Raw genomic sequence first — 26488 nt, forward strand, 5'->3', positions numbered from 1 at the left:
GTACCTCCTGATCTTCCGCTTCTCGACCAACATGGCCGGTAACATAATCATTAATTCCTACACAAAGTCTCACATCATACACACCTTTGGATTTTGTCACACTCCATTTCCTCACATTAATATATATATATATATATATATATATATATATATATATATATATATATATATAGTCATTATTTATATAATAAAATAGAGCTTCTACGCCCCTTTGTGGTCTGTGCCGTCTATACTCCCTCCTCCAAACATAACAACCACCCTGCTAATGACAAGCCATTATTTCTTCAAGTATACATCTTGGAGCATTATAAAACTCCTATCGGCCGTAAAATTTTAAAAAATATATACAGAATTAGAAATGACCTTTTAAGAGCCCATGCATAAATATGGCAAATTCTCAACAGGTAGTACCAAATCTATTCGTGATGGTCCTCATGTATCCATGATGGGCTACGACAAATTAATGAATGTGTGAGAAACACTGAACAAAGACTTAACACAAGAATCCAAGGAGAAACAATTAACCCTCAACTAGCTGATCTATAGAGGGCCCTAACTCCAACTCTAAGCAGGTGCGTCCCCAAACCAAAGTAGTGCATTCAGTCCAAACAGTAAACAAATGTAACAAAATAAAAGCACAAAACCCCAAATAATAACATAGATATAAAAAAAAAAAAAAAAAAAAAAAGCCCTAATGACACTGGGCTTAGAGATGTGTGAACCACTTTATCACTGTGTAGCCTCAATCCACTCTGATATCGTTTCGTTAATATTAGATTTCCAGCCATTATAAGACATGGTGCTTTGGGGAAATTACATGTTTATGAGCTAATCAATGGGTTGATTTTGCACAAAATATACTGGGAACATTCTTGCAAGTACAAGAGAAAAAAACGCAGCTTTTTACCCACAAACAATAAATAAATGCCCCAAATAAAAAACCTTCCTGGTAGAAGCCATAACCCTCAGTTTTAATTGATACTGTCGGGTACTATTGTGGTTGTATTACACAGTAGAACTTAATCCCATAATACTATCGTACATTTGAGGGTCAAATATTAGAAACAGTTTTTAGAGGGATGCAATTAAGCGCAATAATAAAGCTACAGTACCGCTCTGATAGTATTAATTCAAAAGCATCTTATTAAATGATAAGGGTCCTGTATTGGTTCTCATTGGATTGTGTACCTATTCTTATTTATTTATGAATTATATCCTCACCTGGTGTCCGTTGCCCTTTGATCCCTGAAGACTGCAGCGCCCGAGACTGCCGTTTGGCGTAGTGCCGCAGCTGCTGATGATCTGGAGCTGTTTCTCAGCCCGGTCGGCGCGGTCCAACAGTTCCTCGATGAACTGCTGCAGGCGAATTTTGGCGTTGGCTTCTCGTGCCGCAGTTTCCTGCAGGAACTGGTCGATCTGCGCGACCTCCCTGAGAGCGAACGATACACAATTGGCACATGTGTCAGGGACTTTGCCGGTGTGGAAAAAATCAGTCATCCTTGCAGTTGTCACGTTTGTAAACATTTCCCGAGGACACCTCAGTGATGGACGCTTAGACCTCCCTCCCTCCTTCAACAGTACCTGGGAGTTGAACTTTGCTCGTAATGCCTGCAGTACGACTTCAGGCCTGACAAAACAACATTACACCCTTTACCAGGGGTCGGGAACCTTTTTGGTTGAGAGAGCCAAAAAGCCAAATATTTTAAAATATATTTCCATAAGAGCCATATAATTTTTTTATTTAACACTAAACACAACTAAACACGTGCATTTTTAAGCGAGACCAACATTTCTAGAGTATAACAGGTCTCTTATTCTTTGTAATAACATTGTTATTCTGAAGCTAACTGTGGAGGGGGCGTGGCCTGCGGGCCTGCAGCGACAGGTGCGTTGAAGGCCCACCTGAGCCATCTAATCTAATCATCTGTCGCTCTGTTATAAGCAGCAGCCAGAAGGAGAGACTGGGTTGGGGCTGGAAATACTATTGCTGGAAAGCAACTGAGAGACTTATTGAAAAATAAAACAATATTGTAACCCTGAAACAGGCTCTCATGTCGGTGCTTGGGGGTCATAAGAACCCCCGGGAGGGAAAGCCCCACACTAACTAATAATAAATAAATAACTTCTTACCATTAACGCAACTTCTTGAACAGGTGCGGTAGAAAACGGATGGGTGGATTAAAAATGCATGAGAATATTTTATATTTTGAACATTATTTTTAAGACTGATTACAAGTGGAATCATTCATTACTTATTGTGTTAAGCAACGTCAGCTCAGATTTATCAGAGAGCCAGATGCAGTCATCAAAAGAGCCACATCTGGCTCTAGAGCCATAGGTTCCCTGCCCCTGCCCTGGACAATGGGCATATGCACACAACCCCTTCACCACAGCTTGAATCCTTTAGGGGGGGGGTGGACGGCTGGGCAGCGCTTAGATAGCAGCAGCCTGCCCTCCGTAGGCCCCACTCCCTTCCTTCTGTTGCAAGTCTTGGGAATTCTTTATACTATAACTTGTTTATGTGTGCTATGGCCTCAGTCTGGACCCCCCTCCCCGGGAGTTTAGCCTTAGACTGAATATTTTTTTACTCACCCCCCAATATTTACCGGTTTCCCACCTTTTTTAAGGGTCGCCGGAAATTGGCTGACTCGTCAGCGGTCCTGTTCCGTCTCCCTGTAATGTTTGTCTGCTCTTGAATGGAACTGTGCCGAAAACGTAATTTCAATTTCTTGTATATCTTGTACATGTGAAGAATTGACCATAAAGTTTGACCTGACTTGATTTGTAGAATTGCACCATGGAACAAGCTGAAGCTACTTTGAATGGCACATGAGGGACAGCTGGGAGTGGTGAAGACGAAGCAGCGCTGCCGGGATACTGTGTGGTGGCACCACATCAACGTTGAAAATGAGGTGCTGGCACGTAACTGCGCCTGCTGAGCAGTAAAACGGGTCAACCTGCCACCCCGCCCCTCACACCAACTCCATGGCCTGCGGCACCATGGGAGGAAAATTACTCTGTGGCGACCTTCATGGTGCACCAGCACACGGCCGGTTCTTGCTGTTCATGCATGACTTACACTCCAGGTGGCCTGAGGTATTTGAGTTGAGCTCCACCAAAACGCCCACCATTACTTTGGTCGCTAGGGCTTACACAGAGCCATCGCGACGGACAATGGTCCCCAAATTATTTCAGCCGAGTTTGTTTCAGGCATATTTGTCAACCCTCCCGGATTTTCGGTGAGACTCCCGAAATTCAGCGCCTCTCCCGAAAACCACCCGGGACAAATTTTCTCCCGAAAATCTCCCGGAATTCAGGCGGAGCTGGAAGTCACGCTCCCTCCAGCTCCATGCGGACCTGAGTGAGAACAGCCTGTTTTCACCTCCGCTTTCCCATAATATAAACAGCCTGTCTGCCCAATGACGTTATAACTGTAGACTGATAGAGGGCGAGTTCTTGGTTTCTTATGTGGGTTTTGTCACACCTATAGATCATGTTTTGTTTTGGTCATGTTCGGTTTGGTTTTTTGGACATTTGGTTCTGTCTTTTCACTTCCTGGTTTGTTTTGTTACCATAGCTACTCATTAGTTTCCCCTAGTCACACCCCGATCATCAGCCTCTCACACCTGTTTCTCATTACCACTGCTACTGTTTAAGGATTTTACTTTCTGTCCATCAGTCTGGGATCTTCACACTCGCACACTCCCTACCCATGCTGCACCTCCTTCACGACCTCGATAATCTGTTTCATGCCTTGTTGTTCGTTTTGGTCCACGCCGACTAAGTTTTGTTGTTTATGCCATAGATAGTATCTTTTGTTTATTTGTATATAGTCATGCCATTGTGCTGTTTTGTTTTAAGTTTAGTATAGATTATTATCCGCCACAGAGCACGTCCTTGGTTTGCCTTTTTGTAGTTTATTTGTTTAGTTAATAAATATCATGTACTTACATTCATGCCTGACTCGTCCCACATCATCCTTGCATCGAGAAAGCACAAACATCCACAGTCCTAGCCTGACAGGTTTATTGTTAGGCAGTTTCATTAATGTCCTCCCAGCGCGGTGACAACACACAACAACAGCAGTCACGTTTTCGTCTACCGTAAAGCAGTTTGTCTGCCGTAAACAGCAATGTTGTGACACTCTTAAACAGGACAATACTGCCATCTACTGTACATGCACCACAAGACCTTCAACCCTTTACTAATACCCTCCTCCATTCACATCCCATCTCCCCGGATTGTAAATAACCTAATGTATTTCTAATGTATATACTTGTTCTTATGCTACCTGAACTCACTATGTTTTCTGCTCGCTGTACATATCCTACTAAGACCTACACTGTTTCAATGTCCATTTCTCTGTTGATGCAAATGTTGATGACTGAAGTACTGATATCAACCACCCCCCGGATTGTAAATAATGGAAATAATTCAATTTAAATACTATAATGATTAACTTGTGTGATGACTTCATTATGCTGATAGAATATATTCGTACCATGAATTGATTAACGTAGACCCCGACTTAAGCAAGTTGAAAAATGTATTCGGGTGTTACCATTTAGTGGTCAATTGTACGGAATATGTACTGAACTGTGCAATATACTATTAAAATTTTCAATTTAATCAATCAATCATGCATATGTGACAATAACATCTACGGCTTTTGGGGAGTGCAGTGCACAACTGCGCACACTACAGCTGTAAATATACTCCTCCCCTCTTAACCACGCCCCCGCCCCCAAACACACCCCCAGCCCCACCCCCGACCACCACCACCACCGCCCAAAATCGGAGGTCTCAAGGTTGGCAAGTATGGTTTCTGATAAGGGCTTAAGGGGCAAGCGCCATAGGCGGCCACAACTACGGGGCTACGGGGGTTCACCAGCCTAAGACCGAGGGCCGATTTAATTCTTCACACAGAGTTTGGCCGCCTTGTCTGGCGGTGGGGTACTGGGTGCGGGTCAGCTATCGCAACCACCGGATCAAGCTGGCAACTTTCTGGCCGGAGCCACGCAAAGTGGCTTGGCTGCTGGTCTCCGCAACCTACCAATTAGAAGATAGGTCCTGGTGGCATGCAAATCGACAGCAGCAGGTTCCGGCTGTCATGTGCCGTGCACCAGTATCGACCCTAATGGCAGTTCTTGAATAGCCAGCAGTACCTTGAGGTTGCCCAGAGCAACCTGTGGTTAATGACTGCTCAGGGCGCCCTCAGCGGGTAAGGGGCCCACCGGCCTGGCACAGGGACTATATCATTGGAAAATGAAGGGGGGGGGGGGGTTCTTGGTTTATTTCAATCAATCAGTCAATGTTTATTTATATAGCCTTAAATCATGGGTGTCAAACTCTGGCCCGCCGTGTAATTTCATTTGGCCCTTGAGGCAATGTCATATTAACATTAGAGCTGGCCCGCTGGTACTAAACAGCGGCGGTGCCGCTACAACACCGCATTCACCGCTAATACTCATACATGCCAACCCTCCCGATTTTCCCGGGAGACTCCCGAAGTTCAGTGCCCTTTACGAAAATCTCCCGGGACAACCATTCACCGGAATTTCTCCCGCTTTCCACTCGGACAACAATACTGGGGGAGTCACGTCCGCTTTTCCTCTATACAAACAGCGTGGCGACCCAGTCACATAATGTAAGCGTCTCGTAAGCACACGTAAGTGAATGCAAGGCATACTTAGTCAACAGCCATACGGGTCACACTGAGGGTGGCCGTATAAACAACTTTAACACTGTTACAAATGTGCGTCACACTGTGAACCCACACCAAACAAGAATGACAAAACACATTTCGGGAGAACATCTGCACCGTAACACAACATAAACACGACACAACAAATACACAGAACCCTTTGCAGCACTAACGCTACAATATACACCCCCTGCTACCACCAACCCCACCCACCTCATTGTTATTTAATTTTCAAATTTATTAGCCTGTGGAAAAAGTTAATGCTGATATTTACTTTAGAAGGCTGCAAAAAGAAAACAGGCATTACATTTTTTATTTAAATTTTATATCATATACCATTGATGTTCTTTCGTTTGTTATTTGAACGTTGGTTTTGCACTATTAAGTTATATAAGCGCTGCTTGTTCCACATTCAGTGTTAAAGCAAATCAGTGTAGCAAACTGAGAAATAATTAACATTTTATTCATGCACTTTCTCTCGCTACTTCAGGGCTTGAATGTTTGATTCATTCATTATTGTTGATTTATTTTCAAATGTATTATTTAACTGTGGAAAAAAAGTTTATGTTGATATTTAACTCAGAAGGCTGCAAAATATTCAATGCAAAACTTATTTGGGTCCCTATTAAAAGGTTAACTTGTCCAACCTAGGCCTGCGGCTTTGTTCAGTTTTACATTTTGGCCCACTCTGTATTTGAGTTTGACACCCCTGCCCTAAATCATAAATGTCTCAAAGGGCTGCACAAGCCACAACGACATCCACGGCTCAGATCCCACATCAGGGCAAGGAAAAACTCAACCCAGTGGGATGACAATGACAAACCTTGGAGAAAACCGCAGACGTGGGGGACCCCCCCCCCCATACCCTCCTCTTAGGGCGACCGGTGCAATGGACGTCGAGTGGATCTAGCATAATATTGTGAAAGTCCAGTCCATAGTGGATCTAACATAATAGTGAGAGTCCAGTCCATAGTGGGGCCAGCAGGAGGGGGTAAAATATGATGTTCATAAAGCGTGTGTGTGTGTGTGTGTGTTCGGGTAATAGGCTACTGTCCCTTTAAGGTTTGGGTTCATTGTAACATGGGGAAGTGGAATTAAGGGTGTTAACAAGACCATGGGCACCAATCCTGCGGGTGCTTCGGACAATGCCAGGCACCCACGTGGGATTAATGGCAAATTCTTTCTCAACACCAAGCAAAAACCGCGTATGCTCAGAAAAGTAGCGTCAGGTTTACCGCCCGTCCGAGCACCCACTGGCAGAAATGTAGATCGGCGCCTATGAACAAGACACCACCGTGTTGTTATTGCGCTGCACATACACAACAGATGCCTCGTAAAACATGGGGAAAAAAACAAGCAGAGGGGAAAAAAAATCCACTCCCAAATTATAGTCCTCAAAGAGGTGAAGTGTGGAACTAGAAAAAAAACCTCAGCAAACATAAGCACAAATACTCTGGACTTGCAACAGAGGAAAGGGGGGTTTACAGTCCCAGCAGTCATTTACGGCCACAGCCAGAAACAGTGCAGCTCTGTTGTCTGTGTGCAGAAATGGGATAAGGAACAAGTGATTACATTTTGGGGATGATCTGGATCATTTCTACCACATGTTACCTTACTCCACGTTTAAGTTAAGAGCTTCAACGTCAGTGTGTGTATGTTTGCACCCCTGCCCATATAGGATGACTGACAAGGGGCTTAACTCGGTTTCTTTCCTTCTGCTATAGATGGTCAAAAAAATATGCACACATTTTAAATAAAAAGTACTAAGAAAAGTCAGAAATGGAGTAAAAAACAAGTCATTACATTTTTTGGGGGGGGACAAACATACATATACACATACTGTACATATGCATTCACTGTAAAAACATACATAAACACACACTGTACATACACTCGTGCACATAATTACGTTTCATCAAACACGAATAAATATTGTTACCCTACGACAGGGGTCGGGGAACCTTTTTGGCTGAGAGAGCCATGAAAGCCAAATATTTCAAAATGTATTTCTGTGAGAGCCATATAATATTTTTTAACACTGAATACAACAAAATGCATGCATTTTTAAGACCAACATTTTATAACAGCAGTATAATAAGTCTCTTTTTTTTTAATAACATTGTTATTCTAAAGTTAACTAATAATAAATATAATACTTCTTACCATTAAAGCGACATCTTGCACAGGTGCGATAGAAAACGGATGGTTGGATTAAAATGCATGAGAATGTTTTATATTTTGAACGTTATTTCTAACACTGTGATTACCAGCGGGAATATTAATTACTTATCGTGTTAAGCAATGTCAGCTAAGATTTATTTGAGAGCCAGATGCAGTCATCAAAAGAGCCACAGGTTCCCTACCCCTGCCCTCGGGTAAGCTGGGTAACACATGGCACACTGACAATGCTTAAAGGGAAACATTATCACAATTTCAAAAGGGTTAAAAACAATAAAAATCAGTTCCCAATGGCTTGTTGTATTTTTTGAAGTTTTTTTCAAAATTTTACCGGTCCCCTAATATCCCTAAAAAGAGCTTTAAAGCGCTTGATTTTCGCTATTTGCTATGCAACTATCCATTTCCCTGTGACGTCACACAGTGCTGCCAATGTAAACAAACAACGGCAAATACCACAGCAAGATATAGCGACATTAGCTCGGATTCAGACTCGGATTTCAGCCGCTTAAGCGATTCAACAGATTACGCATGTATTGCAACGGATGGTTGGAGTATGAAAGTATTGAAGTAGAAACTGAAGCTATTGAGCGAATAGCTATTGACGCTATTCATAGCCATAGTATGGCCGAATAGCTGCTTTAGCATCGCCGGTAAAATGTCCGGACCAAACGATCAGGACTTTCGCATCTTGTGACACTGGAGCAACTTAAATCCTTCCATTGGCAAGTGTTTTTTTCGCATTAAAGGTGGGTGGAAGGAAACGTAATATAGTTGCAAATGCATCTGCAGGTTATCCATACATCTCTGTGCCATGTCTGCTTTAGCACCGCCGGTAAATAGCATGTTAGCATCGATTAGCGTAGCATGTTAGCATCGATTAGCTGGCAGTCACGCCGCGACCAAATATGTCTGATTAGCACATAAGTCAACATCAACAAAACTCACCTTTGTGATTTTGTTGAATTTATCGTTGCAAATGCATCTGCAGGTTATCCATACATCTCTGTGCCATGTCTGTCATCGCCGGTAAAATGTGGAGACACTCTGGCACATTCAATGGGGGTCTGGCGGCAGACACTTTCGCATCTTCGGGCCGGTGGTGCAACTTGAATCCCTCCCTGTTAGTGTTGTTTCAACCTCCGACAACACACCGACCAGGCATGATGTCTCCAAGGTTCCAAAAAATAGTTGAAAAAACGGAAAATAACAGAGCTGAGACCCGGTGTTTGTAATGTGTTGAAAATGAAAATGGCGGCTGTTTTACCTCGGAGACGTCACGTTCTGAAGTCATCGCAAAAAGAGCGATGAAAAGAAAGGCGTTTAATTTGCCAAAATTCACCCAATTAGAGTTCGGAAATCGGTTAAAAAATATATGGTCTTTTTTCTGCACCATCAAGGTATATATTGACGCTTGCATAGGTCTGGTGATAATGTTCCCCTTTAACCTATTGTTACTATAACAATCTACAAGGTTAATACAGCTTGCTTCTCTTTCTTCCCCTCTGTTTTTCTGCTTTCTTTTGTATCACTAGATATCATTACATACATGTATTGTTGCATTTGAACAACTATATTGTTGTTAATATAGGTAAATTATTGGTATTATTCATTATCAATAGCTCTATTTCTATTGGTATGTGTATTGTTCCGTTTGTAGTTGTCACGACTGTAAGTTTATGTTTTGGTTTTGGTCAGGTTATGTTTAGTTTTTTGGACATTTAAGTTCTGTCTTAGCACTTCCTGGTTTGTTTTCGTCTCCATGCCAACTCATTAGTTTTCACCTGTCATGTCACGTCCCTGTCCTCAGCCTCACACCTGTTTTCACTAATTATCATAGCTACTTAAGTCACTCATTTTCTTGTCTTCATTCTGGGATCTTCACACATGCACGCACCCTACCCATGCTGCGCTACCTTCATGCCCTCGAACACCTCGTTATTCATGCCCCTTGTTTCGCTCCAAGTAAGTTTTTGTATTTATGCCTCGGTGCTAGTATTGTTTTGTTCAAGCCACAGCTAGTGCCTTTTGTTTCGTTTGTATATAGTCATGCCATCGTGCTGTTTAAGTTTATAGTTAATTGTCTTTCAGGCCATCGAGCAAGTGTTTTTGTTTTCCCTGTTTTGTATATATTATATAAATAAAAGATGTACTCACAGTCGCGTCTCGCCCGTGCAAATCATTCTCTGCATCGAAGAAACAACTTTAATCCAAGCCATGTTGTGACAGTAGTGCAATAATTTTAATTGTCATTTCTGCATTATTATTCATTTTACTAACTCCTTTTTTGCTATAACTTTTACCACCATACAAACAGTTTGTATTTGTACAAATCGTATTTGCTGATGTTGCTGTTGTTGTTGTTTTTGTCTCTCTCTCTTATCCCCCGTCTTGTTCCCATAATTTCCCCCTTTGTCTTAATTTTTTTCTCTTTCTATCCCCTCCTGCTCTGGCCCGGCTGCACCAAATGATAATATAAATACATTTAATAAAGGCAAATACAAATAAGGCAACAGGAGAAGTATCCCTCACTTCTCTTTTGTAAAGTAAACTTGTACAGTTGTGATCAAAATTATTCAACCCCCACACAATTTTGGTGTTTTAGCAAGTTGGACCTTTATTCTGTATTTTGTTTATAGTCATATCAAATAAAGATGCATTAAATACACAAATGCAACTTGAATTACAACATTATATTTTGTAACATACCAAACAGTGTCATTTCTCTTAATATCTCATTGACAAAATTATTCAACCCCTTGAAGATCATATCTCTTAAGAACAGAATTTGAATAAGGTCTTTTCAATCAGGTGTCGAAAACACCTGTAGATGTGATTAGAACCATAACGAGGCAACAATTAAACTGATGGAAAAAGACTGACGCTCAGCTTCTTGTAGATGGTCAATGGTGTATTTGCATCATGGTGAAGTCCAGGGAGTGGTCAAAGAAGTCAAGAGGAGGTAATTTCCCTTCATAAGAAACAATATGGATATAAGAATATAGCAAAGGCATTACACATTCCAAGAGACACATTTGGGAGCATAATTCGAAAGTTTAAAGCTAAAGGCACAGTGGAAACACTACCTGGGCGTGGTAGAAAGAGGATGCTGTGTGCAACTGCTGTCCAGTATTTGAAGCGTACAGTGGTGAAAACCCCCCCGGGTAACAGCTGAGGAACTACAACGGGACATTGCAGAGGGGGGAACGCAGGTTTCGTCCCAGACAATAAGGCGCGCACTACGAGATGAAGGCCTCCATGCCAGAACTCCCAGGCGCACCCCACTTCTGACTACCAGGCACAAGAAAATAGACTCCACTATGCCAAAAATCCTCTGGACAAACCCCAAAGGTTATTGGAAACTGTTCTATGGAGTGATGAGACAAAACTGGAACTCTTTGGGCCTATGAATCAACGTTATGTCTGGTGGAGAAAAAATGAAGCTTACAAAGAGAAGAACACCTTGCCTACTGTTAAGCATGGTGGGGGTCAATCATGCTCTGGGGCTGTTTCTCTGCCTCAGGTACCGGGAATCTCCAGCGCGTTCAAGACATTATGAATTCTATTTCCTACCAGGATATATTAGCTGCAACTGTCATGAAGTCAGTGACGAAGCTGAGGCTTGGGAGACGTTGCACCTTCCAACAGGACAACGATCCCAAGCATACCTCCAAATCAACATCAGAGTGGTTGCAGAAGAAGGGCTGGGAGACTGGAGTTCCCTTCACAGTCGCCAGACCTAAATCCTATAGAAAAGCTGTGGTGGGACTTGAAGAAGGCAGTCGCAGCACGCAAGCCAAGAACATGAATGAACTGGAGGCCTTTGCCCAAGAGGAATGGGCTAAAATACCTGTAGATGGTTGCAAGAAGCTTGTGTCCGGTTATGTATCACGTTTGAAGGATGTCATTACTGCCAAAGGCTGTTCTACTAAGTACTAAAGATGCATGTAACTAGAAGGTTGAATCATTTTGTCAATGAGATATTAAGAAAAATGTCCTTTTTTGGTATTTTGTAAAATACAGTGTTACAATTGAAGTTGCATTTGTCTATTTGACACATCTTTATTTGATATGACTATAAACAAAATACGGAATAAATGTCCAACTTGCTAAAACACCAAAATTGTTTGGGGGTTGAATAATTTTGTACATCAACTACTGTATATGATTTGCCTGAGAAGCTAGACAGGACAAAAAAAAAAAAAGGGGGGGGGGGGGGGGGGGGGGTAATTGGGACAGGGGAGAATCAGGATTTTTGTACTATAAGGAGGCTTTTCAAGTTCTAAATATGATGATTAAAATAATTGGATACAAGCCCAATAGTGGTACTATATAGATAGATAGATAGATCGATAATACTTTATTGATTCCTTCAGGTGAGTTCCTTCAGGAAAATTACAATTCCAGCAGCAGTGTATAGAGTTGAGATAAATTAAAAAAAAAAGTAAAAAGTAAATAATGGGGGTTTAAAAGGAAACAAAATAGAGAAATATTACAAAAAGAATAAAAACAATGGGAATAACAACATAACAGTAAAATAAGAATATAACAAGACAAAGATTTATATGGTCATTTTCAAATGTCCAAAGGGTCATATGACATTGCTACTTGACACCTGAAGCGTTCTTGACAGACAAGGAACCTGACCTTGACTACGCCCACGCATAAAAGCTCCACCGTCGTTAAATATGTTTACAGCGTTAACAAAAAGGTTCAGACCTTCAGCACAGAGAGAGAATAAGGATAATCGATTTGTGTCCCTTCTTCAAAGATATAAAAAAAAATAAAATGAAGATGAACAGCCTATCTACAGCACAGCATGCACGGTATGAAAGAGGCTAATTGTTTCTTGTTATATAGTATGGTGCAGTAAACTCAGTAAAAACACCCTCAAATGTAAACTGATGTGCAATTACAAGTGGAATAAAGAATGAGTCAGGATGTCAGTAATTGCTAAAGTGGCAATAACCCATCTGCACAATGCAAAAATATAGTAATGATGTGAATTATTCAAAATTGGAACAACATGACTCTTACAAACCCTTTCCAAAAAAATTTGAATATCACGAAAAAGTGTATTTATTTCTATAATTTCATTCAAAACGTTAAACTTCCATAGATTAAAGCATGGGTGTCAAACTCTGGCCCGCGGGCCAAATTTGGCACGTCGTGTAATTTCATTTGGCCCCTGAGGCAATGTCATATTAACATTAGAGCTGGCCCGCCGGTACTATACAGCGGCGGTGCTGCTATAACACCGCATTCACCGCTAACACTCATACATGCCAACCCTCTCCATTTTCCCGGGAGACTCCCGAAGTTCAGTGCCCCTTCCGAAAATCTCCCGGGACACTCATTCTCCGGAATTTCTCCCGCTTTCCACTCGAACAACAATATTGGGGGCGTCACGTCCGCTTTTCCTCTATACAAACAGCGTGCCGACCCAGTCACATAATGTAAGCGGCTCGTAAGCACACGTAAGTGAATGCAAGCATACTTAGTCAACAGCCATACAGGTCACACTGAGGGTGGCTGTACTTTAACACTGTTACAAATGTGTGTCACACTGTGAACCCACACCAAACAAGAATGACAAACACATTTCGGGAGAACATCTGCACCGTAACACAACATATACACGACAGAACAAATACACAGAACCCTTTGCAGCACTAACTCTTCCAGGACGCTACAATATACACACCCTGCTACCACTAACCCTGCCCACCCCATTGTTATTTAATTTTCAAATGTATTAGCCTGTGGAAAAAGTTAATGTTGATATTTACTTTAGAAGGCTGCAAAAAGAAATCAGGCATTACATTTTTTATTTAAATTTAATTTCATATACTATTGATGTTCTTTCGTTTGTTATTTGAACGTTGGTTTCGCACTATTGCTTGTTCCACATTCAGTGTTAAAGCAAATCAGCGTAGCAAACTGAGAAATAATTAACATTTTATTCATGCACTTTCTCTTGCTACTTCAAGGCTTGAATGTTTGATTCATTCATTATTGTTGATTTATTTTCAAATGTATTATCAGCCTGTGGAAAAAAGTTTATGTTGATATTTAACTCAGAAGGCTGCAAAATAGAAAAGAGGCATTCAATGTTTATTACATTTTTATTTGATATGCCATTGATATTTTTTCTTTATCATTATTTGAAACTCGATGATTTTGCATGTCACTATAAAGTTATATAAGCCTTGCTTGTTCAATATTCAATGCAAAACTTGTTTGGGTCCCTATTAAAAGGTTAACTTGTTCAACCTTGGCCCGCGGCTTTGTTCAGTTTTAAATTTTGTCCCACTCTGTATTTGAGTTTGACACCCCTGGATTATAGGTTCAGGGCCCACAACATAAACTAATGTCCTTATTTGTTTATATTGTTTATTTTCTTTTCCTCAAATGATTGCTGGCCTCAGACCAGAGGGAATTGCCTTTTTCTGGTGAATTGCTCCGCCCACTCAGTAAAAACACCCTCAAATGTAAACTGATGTGCAATTACAAGCGGAATAAAGAATGAGTCAGTCTGTCAGTAATTGCTAAAGTGGCAATAACCCATCTGCATAATGCAAAAATACAGTAATGATGTGAATTATTCAAAATTGGAACAACATGACTCTTACAAACACTTAAAAAAAAAAATTGGATATCACAAAAAAGTATATTTCCATAATTTCATTCAAAATGTTAAACTTCCATAGAATATAGGTTCAGGGCCCACAAAATAAAAACGATTTCAAGTATTTAGTGGGTTATGTCAGGCAGTGTTGGTGACAAGCCCCAAGATGCAGAGATGGCAGGCTTCATGCAAGAAAACATGATTTTAAAGGCCTACTGAAATGAGATTTTCGTATTCAAACGGGGATAGCAGGTCCATTCTATGTGTCATACTTGATCATTTCGCGATATTGCCATATTTTTGCTGAAAGGATTTAGTAAAGAACATCCACGATCAAGTTTGCAACTTTTGGTCGCTAACAAAAAAAGCCTTGCCTTTACCGGAAGTCGCAGACGATGACGTCACCCGTGTGAGGGCTCCTCACGTCCTCACACTGTTTATAATGGGAACCTCCAACAAAAAGAGCTATTCGGACCGAGAAAACGACAATCCCCTATTAATTTGAGCGAGGATAAAAGATTCGTGGCTGAGGATATTGATAGCGAAGGACTAGAAAAAAAAAAAAAGGCGTTTGCATTGTGAGCGATTCAGATGTTTTTAGACACATTTACTAGGATAATTCTGGGAAATCCCTTATCTTTCTATTGTGTTGCTGGTGTTTTAGTGAGTTAAATAGTACCTGATAGTCGGAGGGGTGTGTTGACACCACAGTCTAAGGGAAGTCACGGCAGCTGCATGGACGGCGCAAGCTCCGCAAATCTCCGATAAGAGGCGACTTTTTACCACCATTTTCTCACCGAAACCTGCCGGTTGACAAATGGTCGGGATCCATGTTCGTTTGACCGCTCTGATCCATAGTAAAGCTTCACCTCCGGGAATTTTAAACAAGGAAACACCGTGTGTTTGTGTGGCTAAAGGCTAAAGCTTCCCAACTCCATCTTTCTACTTTGACTTCTCCATTATTAATTGAACAAATTGCAAAAGATTCAGCAACAGAGATGTCCAGAATACTATTTAATTGCGCGATGAAAAGAGACGACTTTTAGCCGTAAGTGGTGCTGCGCTAATATGTCCCCTCCAACTCTTGACGTCACTCGCACGCGTCATCATACGTGTCATCATTCCACGAAGTTTTCAACAAGAAACTCAGCGGGAAATTGCAATGTTAATATTTCATCATTGATATATAAACTATCAGACTGCGTGGTCGGTAGTAGTGGGTTTCAGTAGGCATTTAAGGTTTAAAAAAACACCGGGAAAACACGAACCAGGAACCAGGCAAACTGGAGACAGCAAACAGGATGCCAGGAAACAAGGAGCTAGGAGACAGCAATCAATACCCCAACACTGACTGGAGGGCGAGGCAGGCATAAATAGTAGCCTGATTGGCAATTGCCACCAGGTGTGCCAGACTGCCAATCAGGGACAGGTGAGGGAAAACCACAATCAGGGAGACAAGCAAGAAACAGAACCAAAATAAGAGCGCTGCCAAGAAATAAAACACAAACTGAGAAAAAACTAAAACATAACCAAACTGTCAGTGACAAGCCTAACAGTTGATTTGTACATAAATTGGGCTTCCAGCTCAATAAAACGTACAAAAACAGGATTTAAAGAAAAATGAATACTGTGAAGAACTCACCATTTACTTACAAAACAAATTAGGATCACATCAAATCAATCATGGTCTGAATGTGGTGGTTTTTGAAGCTGTGACTCCCGCCTCATTCCACTCTTTCTGGATCTCTGCCAGATTCATGAATCTTCTCTGTTTGATAATCCGCAGAAGCCCACGGTCAGCATCTTCTTCTGCAACATTTTGCCCTTCCACTCGACTTTCCACTGATATGCTTGGACACTGCATTCTGTGAACAGCCAGCCCCCTTAGCTATGAACTTTTTTGGCTCTCATCCTATGGACGGTATCATTGCTGGTCTTCTGGTCAGTTGTCAAGTCTGCAGTCTTCCCCATATTGATTCTGAGACAATTGAACGTAAGTGAAGCAATTCAAGTACCCCTGTGCAGGTGCTTTGAGTTTAGTAAATGAGTAATGTGTGACACTCAGTCAGAGGTGGGTAGAGTAGCCAGAAATTGTACTCAAGTAAGAGTACTGTTACTTTAGAGATGTATTACTCAAGTAAAAGTAAGGAGTAGTCACCCAAATATTTATTGAGTAAAAGTAACAAGTATGTTGTGGAAAAACTACTCAAGTACTGAGTAACTGATGAGTAACGTGATTACGGCAACAAATAATGCACAAAAACATAAAAATAGCAATGAGCAAATTCAGAGCCAGGAATATCTCTTAAGCAACTAAAACAATAATATATATTAAATAATAGTACATTAAAATAAAATTAAGAAATGGCACATTGAGCCACAATAACTTAACAGCACCATAGCCTCAGTAGGGATTCATTGATTTGATTGATTGATTAAAACTTGTATTAGTAGATTGCACAGTACAGTACATATTCCCTACAATTGACCACTAAATGGTAACACCCCAATAAGTTTTTCAACGTTTATCAATTACTTAGTAAATGACCAAGTCGAGGTGATCTACCTCATATAAACATATACACACATATCATACACACACATATATACATATATATACACACACAGTATATATATATATGTGTGTATATATATATATATACAGTATATAATTTATTTTTATTTATTTTGCCGTATTTGTTCACATGTTGAAGGTGTTTTAATGAATATACATGCATGTTTAACACATATAGATTCCTATCTTCCATGAAGACAAGAATTAAAGTTGGTGTATTACCTGATTCTGATGACTTGCATTGATTGGAATCAGATGTCCACGTTTTCAAATGGAGGAGAAAAAAAGTTCCTCTTTTCTGTCTAATACCACATGAAAGTCGTTGGTTTTTGGCATCTTATTTGTCCAGCTTCCATATTCGTTTTTATACACTTTACAAGAAATACATTGGCGGCAAACTCCGTAGCTTGCTAGCATGTTTGCGCTGGCTTTCGGAGACTCTTATTTTGTTAGCGCAGGCGCGATGGAGCGGCACTTTTATTGTTAAGACAGGAACTGTGCGATCAGTCTTTATTTAGGCTTTTGACGGGAACTACGTTTGAAATAAAAAGTGTCTTTTTTCCTTTACACTTTTGATTGATTGATTGAAACTTTTATTAATAGATTGCACAGTACAGTACATATTCCGTACAATTGACCACTAAATGGTAACACTCCAATAAGTTTTTCAACTTGTTTAAGTCGGGTAATGTGACCGCCTGGCTCTGTTTGATTGGTCCAACATCACCAGTGACTGGATGTGATTGGTGAAACGCAGGCAAGCGTAGATTCTACTTTGAAGCTCTGTCATAAACCAAAACAAACATTAATAGATCGATAAAAAAGTAGTGAGTAACGAGCTGATTGTAGATAAATGGAACGCAGTAAAAGTAGCCTTTCTTCTCTATAAATATACTCAAGTAAAAGTAAAAGTATGTTGCATAAAAACTACTCGTAGAAGAACAATTTATCCCAAAGTTACTCAAGTAGATGTAACGGAGTAAATGTAGCGCGTTACTACCCACCTCTGCACTCAGTTGAAAATATTCATGCCCTGTAAAATTTGGTCTGATTTCTTCACATTATTCAACATTTTTGAAATTCTGATTTTGTGGGTTTTGTGAGGCCCAAATTACGTACAAATTAGTGTTGTCCCGATACCAATATTTTGGTAACGGTACAGGTACTAAAATGTGTTTCGGTACTTTTCTATATAAAGGGGACCACAAAAAATGTCATTATTGGCTTTATTTTAACAAAAAAATCCTAGGGTACATTAAACATATGTTTTGTTTTGCCAGTTTGTCCTTAAATAAAATAGTGAACGTACAGGACAATTTGTCTTTTAGTAGTAAGTAAAAAAACAAAGTCTCCTAATTTAGCTGCTGACATATGCAGTAACATATTGTTTCATTTTCCATTCTATTATTTTGTCAACATTATTAAGGACAAGTGGTAGAAAATACATTATTCATCTACTTGTTCATTTACTATTAATATCTTCTTACTTTCTTTTTTAACACATTCTATCTACACTTCAGTTAAAATGTAAGAATCACCTATTCTTCTGTTGTTTGATACAATAATTTTGGATGATACCACAAATTTAGGTATCAATCCGATACCAAGTAGTTACAGGATCATACATTGGTCATATTCAAAGTCCTCATGTGTCTAAGGACCTATTTCCTGAGTTTATACGTAAAATATAAATTTAAAAAAACTAAAGAAGAGTTTGTGATTCTGAAAAATAGACGTAATCAATTGTCGTATTGACTAGATACACTCCTGTACTTGGTATCATCACAGTGGATGTTAGGTGTAGATCCACCAATGGCGTTTGTTTATATTGTAGCGTCCCGGAAGAGTTGGTGCTGCAGGGAATTCTGAGAATTTGTTCTGTAGTGTTTATGTTGTGTTGCGGTGCAAATATTTTCTCAAAATGTGTTTGTCATTGTTGTTTAATCCAGTCTCACTATATGGCACATGTTTATGACAGTGCTGGCGTTGTTCATGCGGCCACCTTTAGTGTGACATGTATATCTGTTGACTATGTATGCCCTGCATTCAGTTGTGAGTAGTGTTTAAAGTTAGGATGATAGTTGTAATGGTTACTGATCGGACATTCAGGCCTCCACTCAGGCTTGATCCCGGGGACCCCAAAGGGTTTTGGTCAAAAAAAATATAAAAAATGTGTCATTATTCAGTATTAATATTTTTATTATTATTCACGTTTTAAATCTCTAAATAAATATTAGGTCCATCTGTCAATATAATGATTTTAAAGATTTAAGTTGTATGTTCTTTTTGTCACAAAAAAAACTTTTTTTTTTATAAATATTTGAGATTATATAATAATTGGAGCCTGAAAAAGGTCAATAACTCATAACACCATTGATTTTAATTCATTATTATTTTTGAGCAATGGCACTTAAAAACAAATCACACTACAATGATTGGGGATCCAAAAGGGTCCTACTAATTAAAGTGTTAGAAAATAAATTATAATTTTGTTTTACTGTTTACTTTTAACACAATAATATCGAGATCAACTTCAGATCTACCCGTCAATTATAAGTTTTATTGTTGTTTATGTTTTTTGTATGTTCGCTTTCGGCCCCTCTTTAAAAAAACATCTCAGTTTTTTATATAGCAAACACAAAATATGCTACATTTTCCTCGAAAAATATCTCAAAGTGGAATATTTAAAGTGACGTAAATTGGAGCCTTGAATAGGGCAATAATTCCTAATGACATTGATTTTGATTAATTATTATTTTTTTAAAGAAAGAAACAGTCTGCATGGCAGCTTTGTGTTATTAGAGTAAACATTGCAACATTTTCTTGTTACATTTCACCCCTTTGCTCTTTTATATCACTTTTTACGTTTTAAAAATTTTCCAATTGTAATTTTAAAATGTGCCGTGGGGCCGTTAAAAAATTACCTGCGGGCCACAAATGGCCCCCGGGCTGCACTTTGGACACCCCTGATGTATAGCTACCACTCGCCCTACAGGGATGATGCATGACACGACATGACGACGATGGGTGGGGGATCGGTACTTTTTAAAAGCGGTATAGTACCGAATTTGATTCATTAGTATTGCGGTAACATACTGATACTGGTAAACCATACAACTCAAGTACAAATAACTATATACAAACCCCGTTTCCATATGAGTGGGGAAATTGTGTTAGATGTAAATATAACCGGAATACAATGATTTGCAAATCATTTTCAACCCATATTCAGTTGAATATGCTACAAAGACAACATATTTGATGTTCAAACTGATAAACATTTTTTTTTCTGCAAATAATCATTAACTTTAGAATTTGATGCCAGCAACACGTGACAAAGAAGTTGGGAAAGTTGGCAATACATACTGATAAAGTTGAGAAATGCTCATTAAACACTTATATGGAACATCCCACAGGTGTGCAGGTTAATTGGGAACAGGTGGGTGCCATGATTGGGTATAAAAGCAGCTTCCATGAAATGCTAAGTAATTCACAAACAAGGATGGGGCGAGGGTCACCACTTTGTAAGCAAATTGTCGAACAGTTTTAGAACAACATTTTTCAACGAGCTATTGCAAGGAATTTAGGGATTTTACCATCTACGGTCCGTAAAATCATCAAAAAGTTCAGAGAATCTGGAGAAACCACTGCACATAAGCGATGATATTACGGACTTTTGATCCCTCAGGCGGTACTGCATCAAAAACCGACAGTGTGTAAAGGATATCATTACATGGGCTCAGGAACACTTCATAAAACCACTGTCAGTAACTACAGTTGGTCGCTACATTTCTAAGTGCAAGTTAAAACTTTACTATGCAAAGCCAAACCCATTTATTAACAATATCCTGAAACTCCGCCGGCTTGGCTGGGCCCGAGCTCACCTAAGGTGGACTGATGCAAAGTGGAAAGGTGTTCTGTGGTCTGACGAGTCCACATTTCAAATTATATTTGGAAACAGAGGACGTGTTGTCCTCCAGAATAAAGAGGAAAATAACCTTTCGGATTGTTGTAGGCGCAAAGTTCAAAAGCCAGCATCTGTAATGGTATGGGGGTGTATTAGTGCCCAAAGCATGGGTAACTTACACATCTGTGAAGGCACCATTAATACTGAAAGGTTCATACAGGTTTTGGAGCAACATATTTTGTCATCCAAGCAACGTTATCATGGACGCCCCTGCTTATTTCAGCAAAACATGTGTTACAACAGCGTGGCTTCGTAAAAAAAAGAGTGCGGGTACTTTCCTGGCTCACCTACAGTCCAGACCTGTCTCCCATTGAAAATATGTGGCGCATTATGAAGCCTAAAATATGACAGCGGAGACCCCGGACTGTTGAACGACTGAAGCTCTACATGAAACAAGAATAGGAAAGAATTCCACTTTCAAAGCTTCAACAATTAGTTTCCTCAGTTCCCAAAAGTTCATTGAGTGTTGTTAAAAGAAAATGTGATGTAACACAGTGGTGAACATGCCCTTTCCCAACTACTTTGGCACGTGTTGCAGCCATGAAATTCTAAGTTAATTATTATTTGCAAAAAAAAATAAAGTTTACGAGTTTGAACATCAAGTATCTTGTCTTTGTAGTGCATTCAACTGAATATGGGTTGAAAAGGATTTGCAAATCACTGTATTCCGTTTATATTTACATCCAACACAATTTCCCAACTCATATGGAAACGGGGTTTGTACTTGACATTCTTTTCTTAGTTTATTTCGAACATGACATACATACAACATTATACATCAGGTAATTTAATCATTTCGCAATACACAATACATCATGTCCGAAAAGGAGTAGGAAGAAGCAAAGCTTATTTAATCCTACCCCTTTTCCACTTCAGAGCGCCTACAGATATATACATTCATTCACCGACCTTTTTTACAGCAAAATATCAAAATAGCAAAATGACATCTGTGAGTGAGTAACACAGCAGTTTTCTAACATGTACTTAATTATTTCAGTCATTATTAACATACTAAGATGAAGAATATCTTATTTTCAATAAGTCTGAAAGTGTTTCTCATAATACTTCTTCTTTGTACTTTGTAAACACTATTAATTTGAACATCCTCTTAAACTGGATCATATCAGTACAATGTGTAACTTCTTTACTTAATCCATTCCATAATTTAATTCCACATACTGATATGCTAAAAGTTTTCTTAAGTGTTGTACGGGCATACAAATGTTTTAAGTTAGATTTTCCTCTAATATTTCTCCTCTTTAGTTGAGAAGAATTGTTGTACATTCCTTGGTAGCAGGTTATAATTTACTTTGTGCATCAATTTAGCTGTTTGCAATTTTATCAAGTCATCGAGCTTTAATATTTTTGACTCAATAAATAAAGGGTTTGTATGTTCTCTATATCCAACATTGTGTATTATTCTAATCGATCTTTTTTGTAACACAGTTAACGAATGTAGCGCACATTTGTAGTTGTTTCCCCATATTTCTCCACAATAACTCAGATATGGTAACACTAGCCAGCAGTAGAGAATATAAAGTGATTTTTGGCCTGGGATGTATTTTGCTTTATTCATTATTGAAATATTTTTTGCCACCATTGTTTAGGTGGTGGGCTCTGAATCTACAATCTATGGAAGTTTCATTTTTTGAGTGAAATTATGGAAATAAATACACTTTTCCGTGATATTCAAATTTTTTTGGAAAGGGTCTGTATCATGCACAATGAAATGGAACAACTGAAGTGAGGCCAAAGGAGAAAAAGGATGCTCGAGACAATGACTGTTTAATCCATCTCCTCCTGGCCAAACTGTCACTCCCATCTGCTGTGTCCATCCGGAAGCTTCCACGTCCACTGAGCTCTCTTTTTAAAAGGCTGGCTGACAGATAGAAACGTGTCTATTTACTACAGCGTCAAAGGTGGTGCTCTTCACTCTATCAAAAAAAAAAAACTTCGAGGATTTTTATGCCGACGAAAGGACTGAAAATATGACACCCGCAGCAGCTTGTAGCCATAGTGGACCATGTGCTGTACGAACCATGGCCACAACATGAGTCACATATGACCAATGATAGGAAGACATCTGAACAATAATTACAGCCTTCAAAAGATACTGGAGGCAACATGTATTGGAATAATGCAAAGTACTTGTTGACAGAGACATTAACCTTCCTCTTGTGTTAGCTTCCTGTTACCATCTCTTATGTTAACGGGTCGGTTTTGACCCATGTCTTAAATCAGCTGTAAAATACACTAAAAACAATTATCTATCATCCAATTTGTTTCTTATCTCTTGGTTGCCTTGCTAGGCTTCCTAATCCATGAAAATATTGGTTGTAATATTTTTGGTGTGGGCCATTGGGCCTGTTTTTTGTCAGTATACCCCACAATTTCAATTTAAAAAATGGTAAAATGAACCTCAAGAGAATTGTATAAATAAATAAAAAATAAATAAAATGTGTTACTTGACTATAACTGAGTGATATTAGAACACATCTCTTAAATTGTATTTATGTTTTCATAGGGGGGGTTGCCCACATCTGAGGTCCTCTCCAAGGTTTTTCATAGTCAGCATTGTCACTGGCGTCCCACTGGATTTGAATTCTCCCTGCCCATTGGGTGTGAGTTTTCCTTGCCCTTTTGTGGGTTCTTCCGAGGATGTCGTAGTCGTAATGATTTGGGCAGTCCTTTGAGACATTTGTGATTTGGGGCTGTATAAATACACATTGATTGATTGATTGATTTTATACTGAATTGACCTCACATGTCTGGACATGCCCGTCTTTGTTTGTTTTTGTACTGGATAACAAGGTAAAATGAGAATCCCCTAAAGCTCACATGATTGGGAGAGGTGCTGGCTGTCACCGTGTTTAGTTTTAGCTGTAATTATTGCTTGAAAATCTTATTTTTATAATTGGGTCAAAACCGACCCTAACAACACCAAGGTCATAATTTCAACCAGAGCATTTTATAATTTAGTGAAACACACAAAAAATGTTTTGTTTTGTTAAAATAGAAGTTCCTGACAAAGTCAAAAAGCCTTGATGCAAAATACATAAATTTATGTGTTTTTTTATGCATTTGAAAACTAAAATGGGTCGGTGTCGACCCTAACTTTTTAACTTTAATTTTCTGAAACTTAGCAGCACTAATGTAAATTATCTACATTTAGCCATTGATAGAGCTCTTAATACTCTCCTCATATCAAAAGACTCCGGCTTATTAGTGATTCCTAGAGCCCAAAAAAAGTCTGCGGGCTATAGAGCGTTTTCCGTTCGGGCTCCAGTACTCTGGAATGCCCTCCCGGTAACAGTTCGAGATGCTACCTCAGTAGAAGCATTTAAGTCTCACCTTAAAACTCATCTGTATACTCTAGTCTTTAAATAGACCTCCTTTTTAGACCAGTTGATCTGCCGCTTCTTTTCTTTCTCCTATGTCCCCCCCTCCCTTGTGGAGGGGGTCCGGTCCGATGACCATGGATGAAGTACTGGCTGTCCAGAGTCGAGACCCAGGATGGACCGCTCGTCGGGACCCAGGATGGACCGCTCGCCTGTATCGGTTGGGGACATCTCTACGCTGCTGATCCGCCTCCGCTTGAGATGGTTTCTTGTGGACGGGACTCTCGCTGCTGTCTTGGATCCGCTTGAACTGAACTCTCGCGGCTGTGTTGGAGCCACTATGGATTGAACTTTCACAGTATCATGTTAGACCCGCTCGACATCCATTGCTTTCGGTCCCCTAGAGGGAGAGGGTTGCCCACATCTGAGGTCCTCTCCAAGGTTTCTCATAGTCAGCATTGTCACTGGCGTCCCACTGGATGTGAATTCTCCCTGCCCACTGGGTGTGAGTTTTCCTTGCACTTTTGTGGGTTCTTCCGAGGATGTTGTAGTCGTAATGATTTGTGCAGTCCTTTGAGACATTTGTGATTTGGGGCTATATAAATAAACATTGATTGATTGATTGATTGATCATAACGCATGTCGACACATTTTAGTTTTATCCTGCAAATTTGACAGCGACAACCAAACAAGAGCGTCTTCAACGCAATGCAGCGTCCTTATTCTTTCACGTTCAATACCACTGAAGGACTACGCAACAATGAATAGAATAATTGAATAGGCTTTGGTTGTCATCGCAGGGGGCGCTGGCGCCTATCTCAGCTACAATCAGGCGGAAGGCGGGGTACACCCTGGACAAGTCGCCACCTCATCGCAGGGCCAACACAGATAGACAGACATAATTCACACTCACATTCACACACTAGGGCCAATTTAGTGTTGCCAATCAACCTATCCCCAGGTGCATGTCTTTGGAAGTGGGAGGAAGTCGGAGTACCCGGAGGGAACCCACGCATTCACGGGGAGAACATGCAAACTCCACACAGAAAGATCCCGAGCCTGGATTTGAACCCAGGACTGCAGGACCTTCGTATTGTGAGGCACACGCACTAACCCCTCTGCCACCGTGAAGCCCACAAGAGTGCACAATGAGTCCAAAACCAAACAGAACGTGACCACAAAACATGGCATATAGAAGCCAGAACCAGGACTATCCAAACGAAACAGTTGCATGAAGCAAACAATGAAGTCAGACTGAGCGTGGCGAGAGAGGTGAATAAATAGCTCTGTGATTAGTGTTTGATTGCAGGTGAGTGTGCCGACCACTAACCAGAGGCAGGTGAACCCAATTAATCCCCATAGAAACCAAAACAAACCCAGAGGTGCACAAAACAGGAAACTAAGGGAGTCCAAAAATAACAGAACATAACTAAACAAAACATGAGCCGGACCATGTATCATGACACTAGGATTAGAAAAGCTCTGCTTCCTCCTATTCCTTATCGTACATGTTGGAATTGCGCGAGAGAAAACGAGATGTCCCTCACGCCCGTAACCTTAAAGGCCTACTGAAACCCACTACTACCGACCAGGCAGTCTGATAGTTTATATATCAATGATGAAATATTAACATTGCAACACATGCCAATACGGCCTTTTTAGTTTACTAAATTGCAATTTTAAATTTCGCGCAAAGTATCCTGTTGAAAACGTCGCAATATGATGACGCGTGCGCGTGACGTCACGGATTGAAGCGGACATTTTGTTCCATCCCTGATCCCTGCTATAAGTCATCTACTTTAATCGCAAAAAATACACAGTATTCTGGACGTCTGTGTTGCTGAATCTTTTGCAATTTGTTCAATTAATAATGGAGACGTCAAAGAAGAAAGTTGTAGGTGGGAAGCGGTGTACTGCGGCCGCCTTTAGCAACACAAACACATCCGGTGTTTCCTTGTTTACATTCCCGAAAGATGACAATGAAACTTTACTACGGAACAGAGCGATCAAGCGAACATGTTTCCCGACCACATGTCAACCGGCAGGTTTCGGTGAGAAAATTGTGCTAATAAGTCGGCTCTTACCGTAGACATGAGCGGAG

The 26488-nt window shown here is 40.1% G+C and overlaps 1 protein-coding gene across 1 annotated transcript in view; it reads right to left on the minus strand.

Annotated features, from left to right (window-relative positions):
- Nucleotides 1-26488, minus strand: part of fbxo41 (F-box protein 41) — a 143296-nt gene that overhangs the window by 49675 nt on the left and 67133 nt on the right. Inside the window, exon 4 of the mRNA XM_061912165.1 lies at nt 1222-1429. Coding sequence (XP_061768149.1) covers nt 1222-1429 — 208 coding nt within the window. The remainder of the gene's footprint in view (nt 1-1221; nt 1430-26488) is intronic.

This window comes from Nerophis ophidion, linkage group LG01, assembly GCF_033978795.1.
Source record: "Nerophis ophidion isolate RoL-2023_Sa linkage group LG01, RoL_Noph_v1.0, whole genome shotgun sequence".
NCBI lineage: Eukaryota > Metazoa > Chordata > Actinopteri > Syngnathiformes > Syngnathidae > Nerophis > Nerophis ophidion.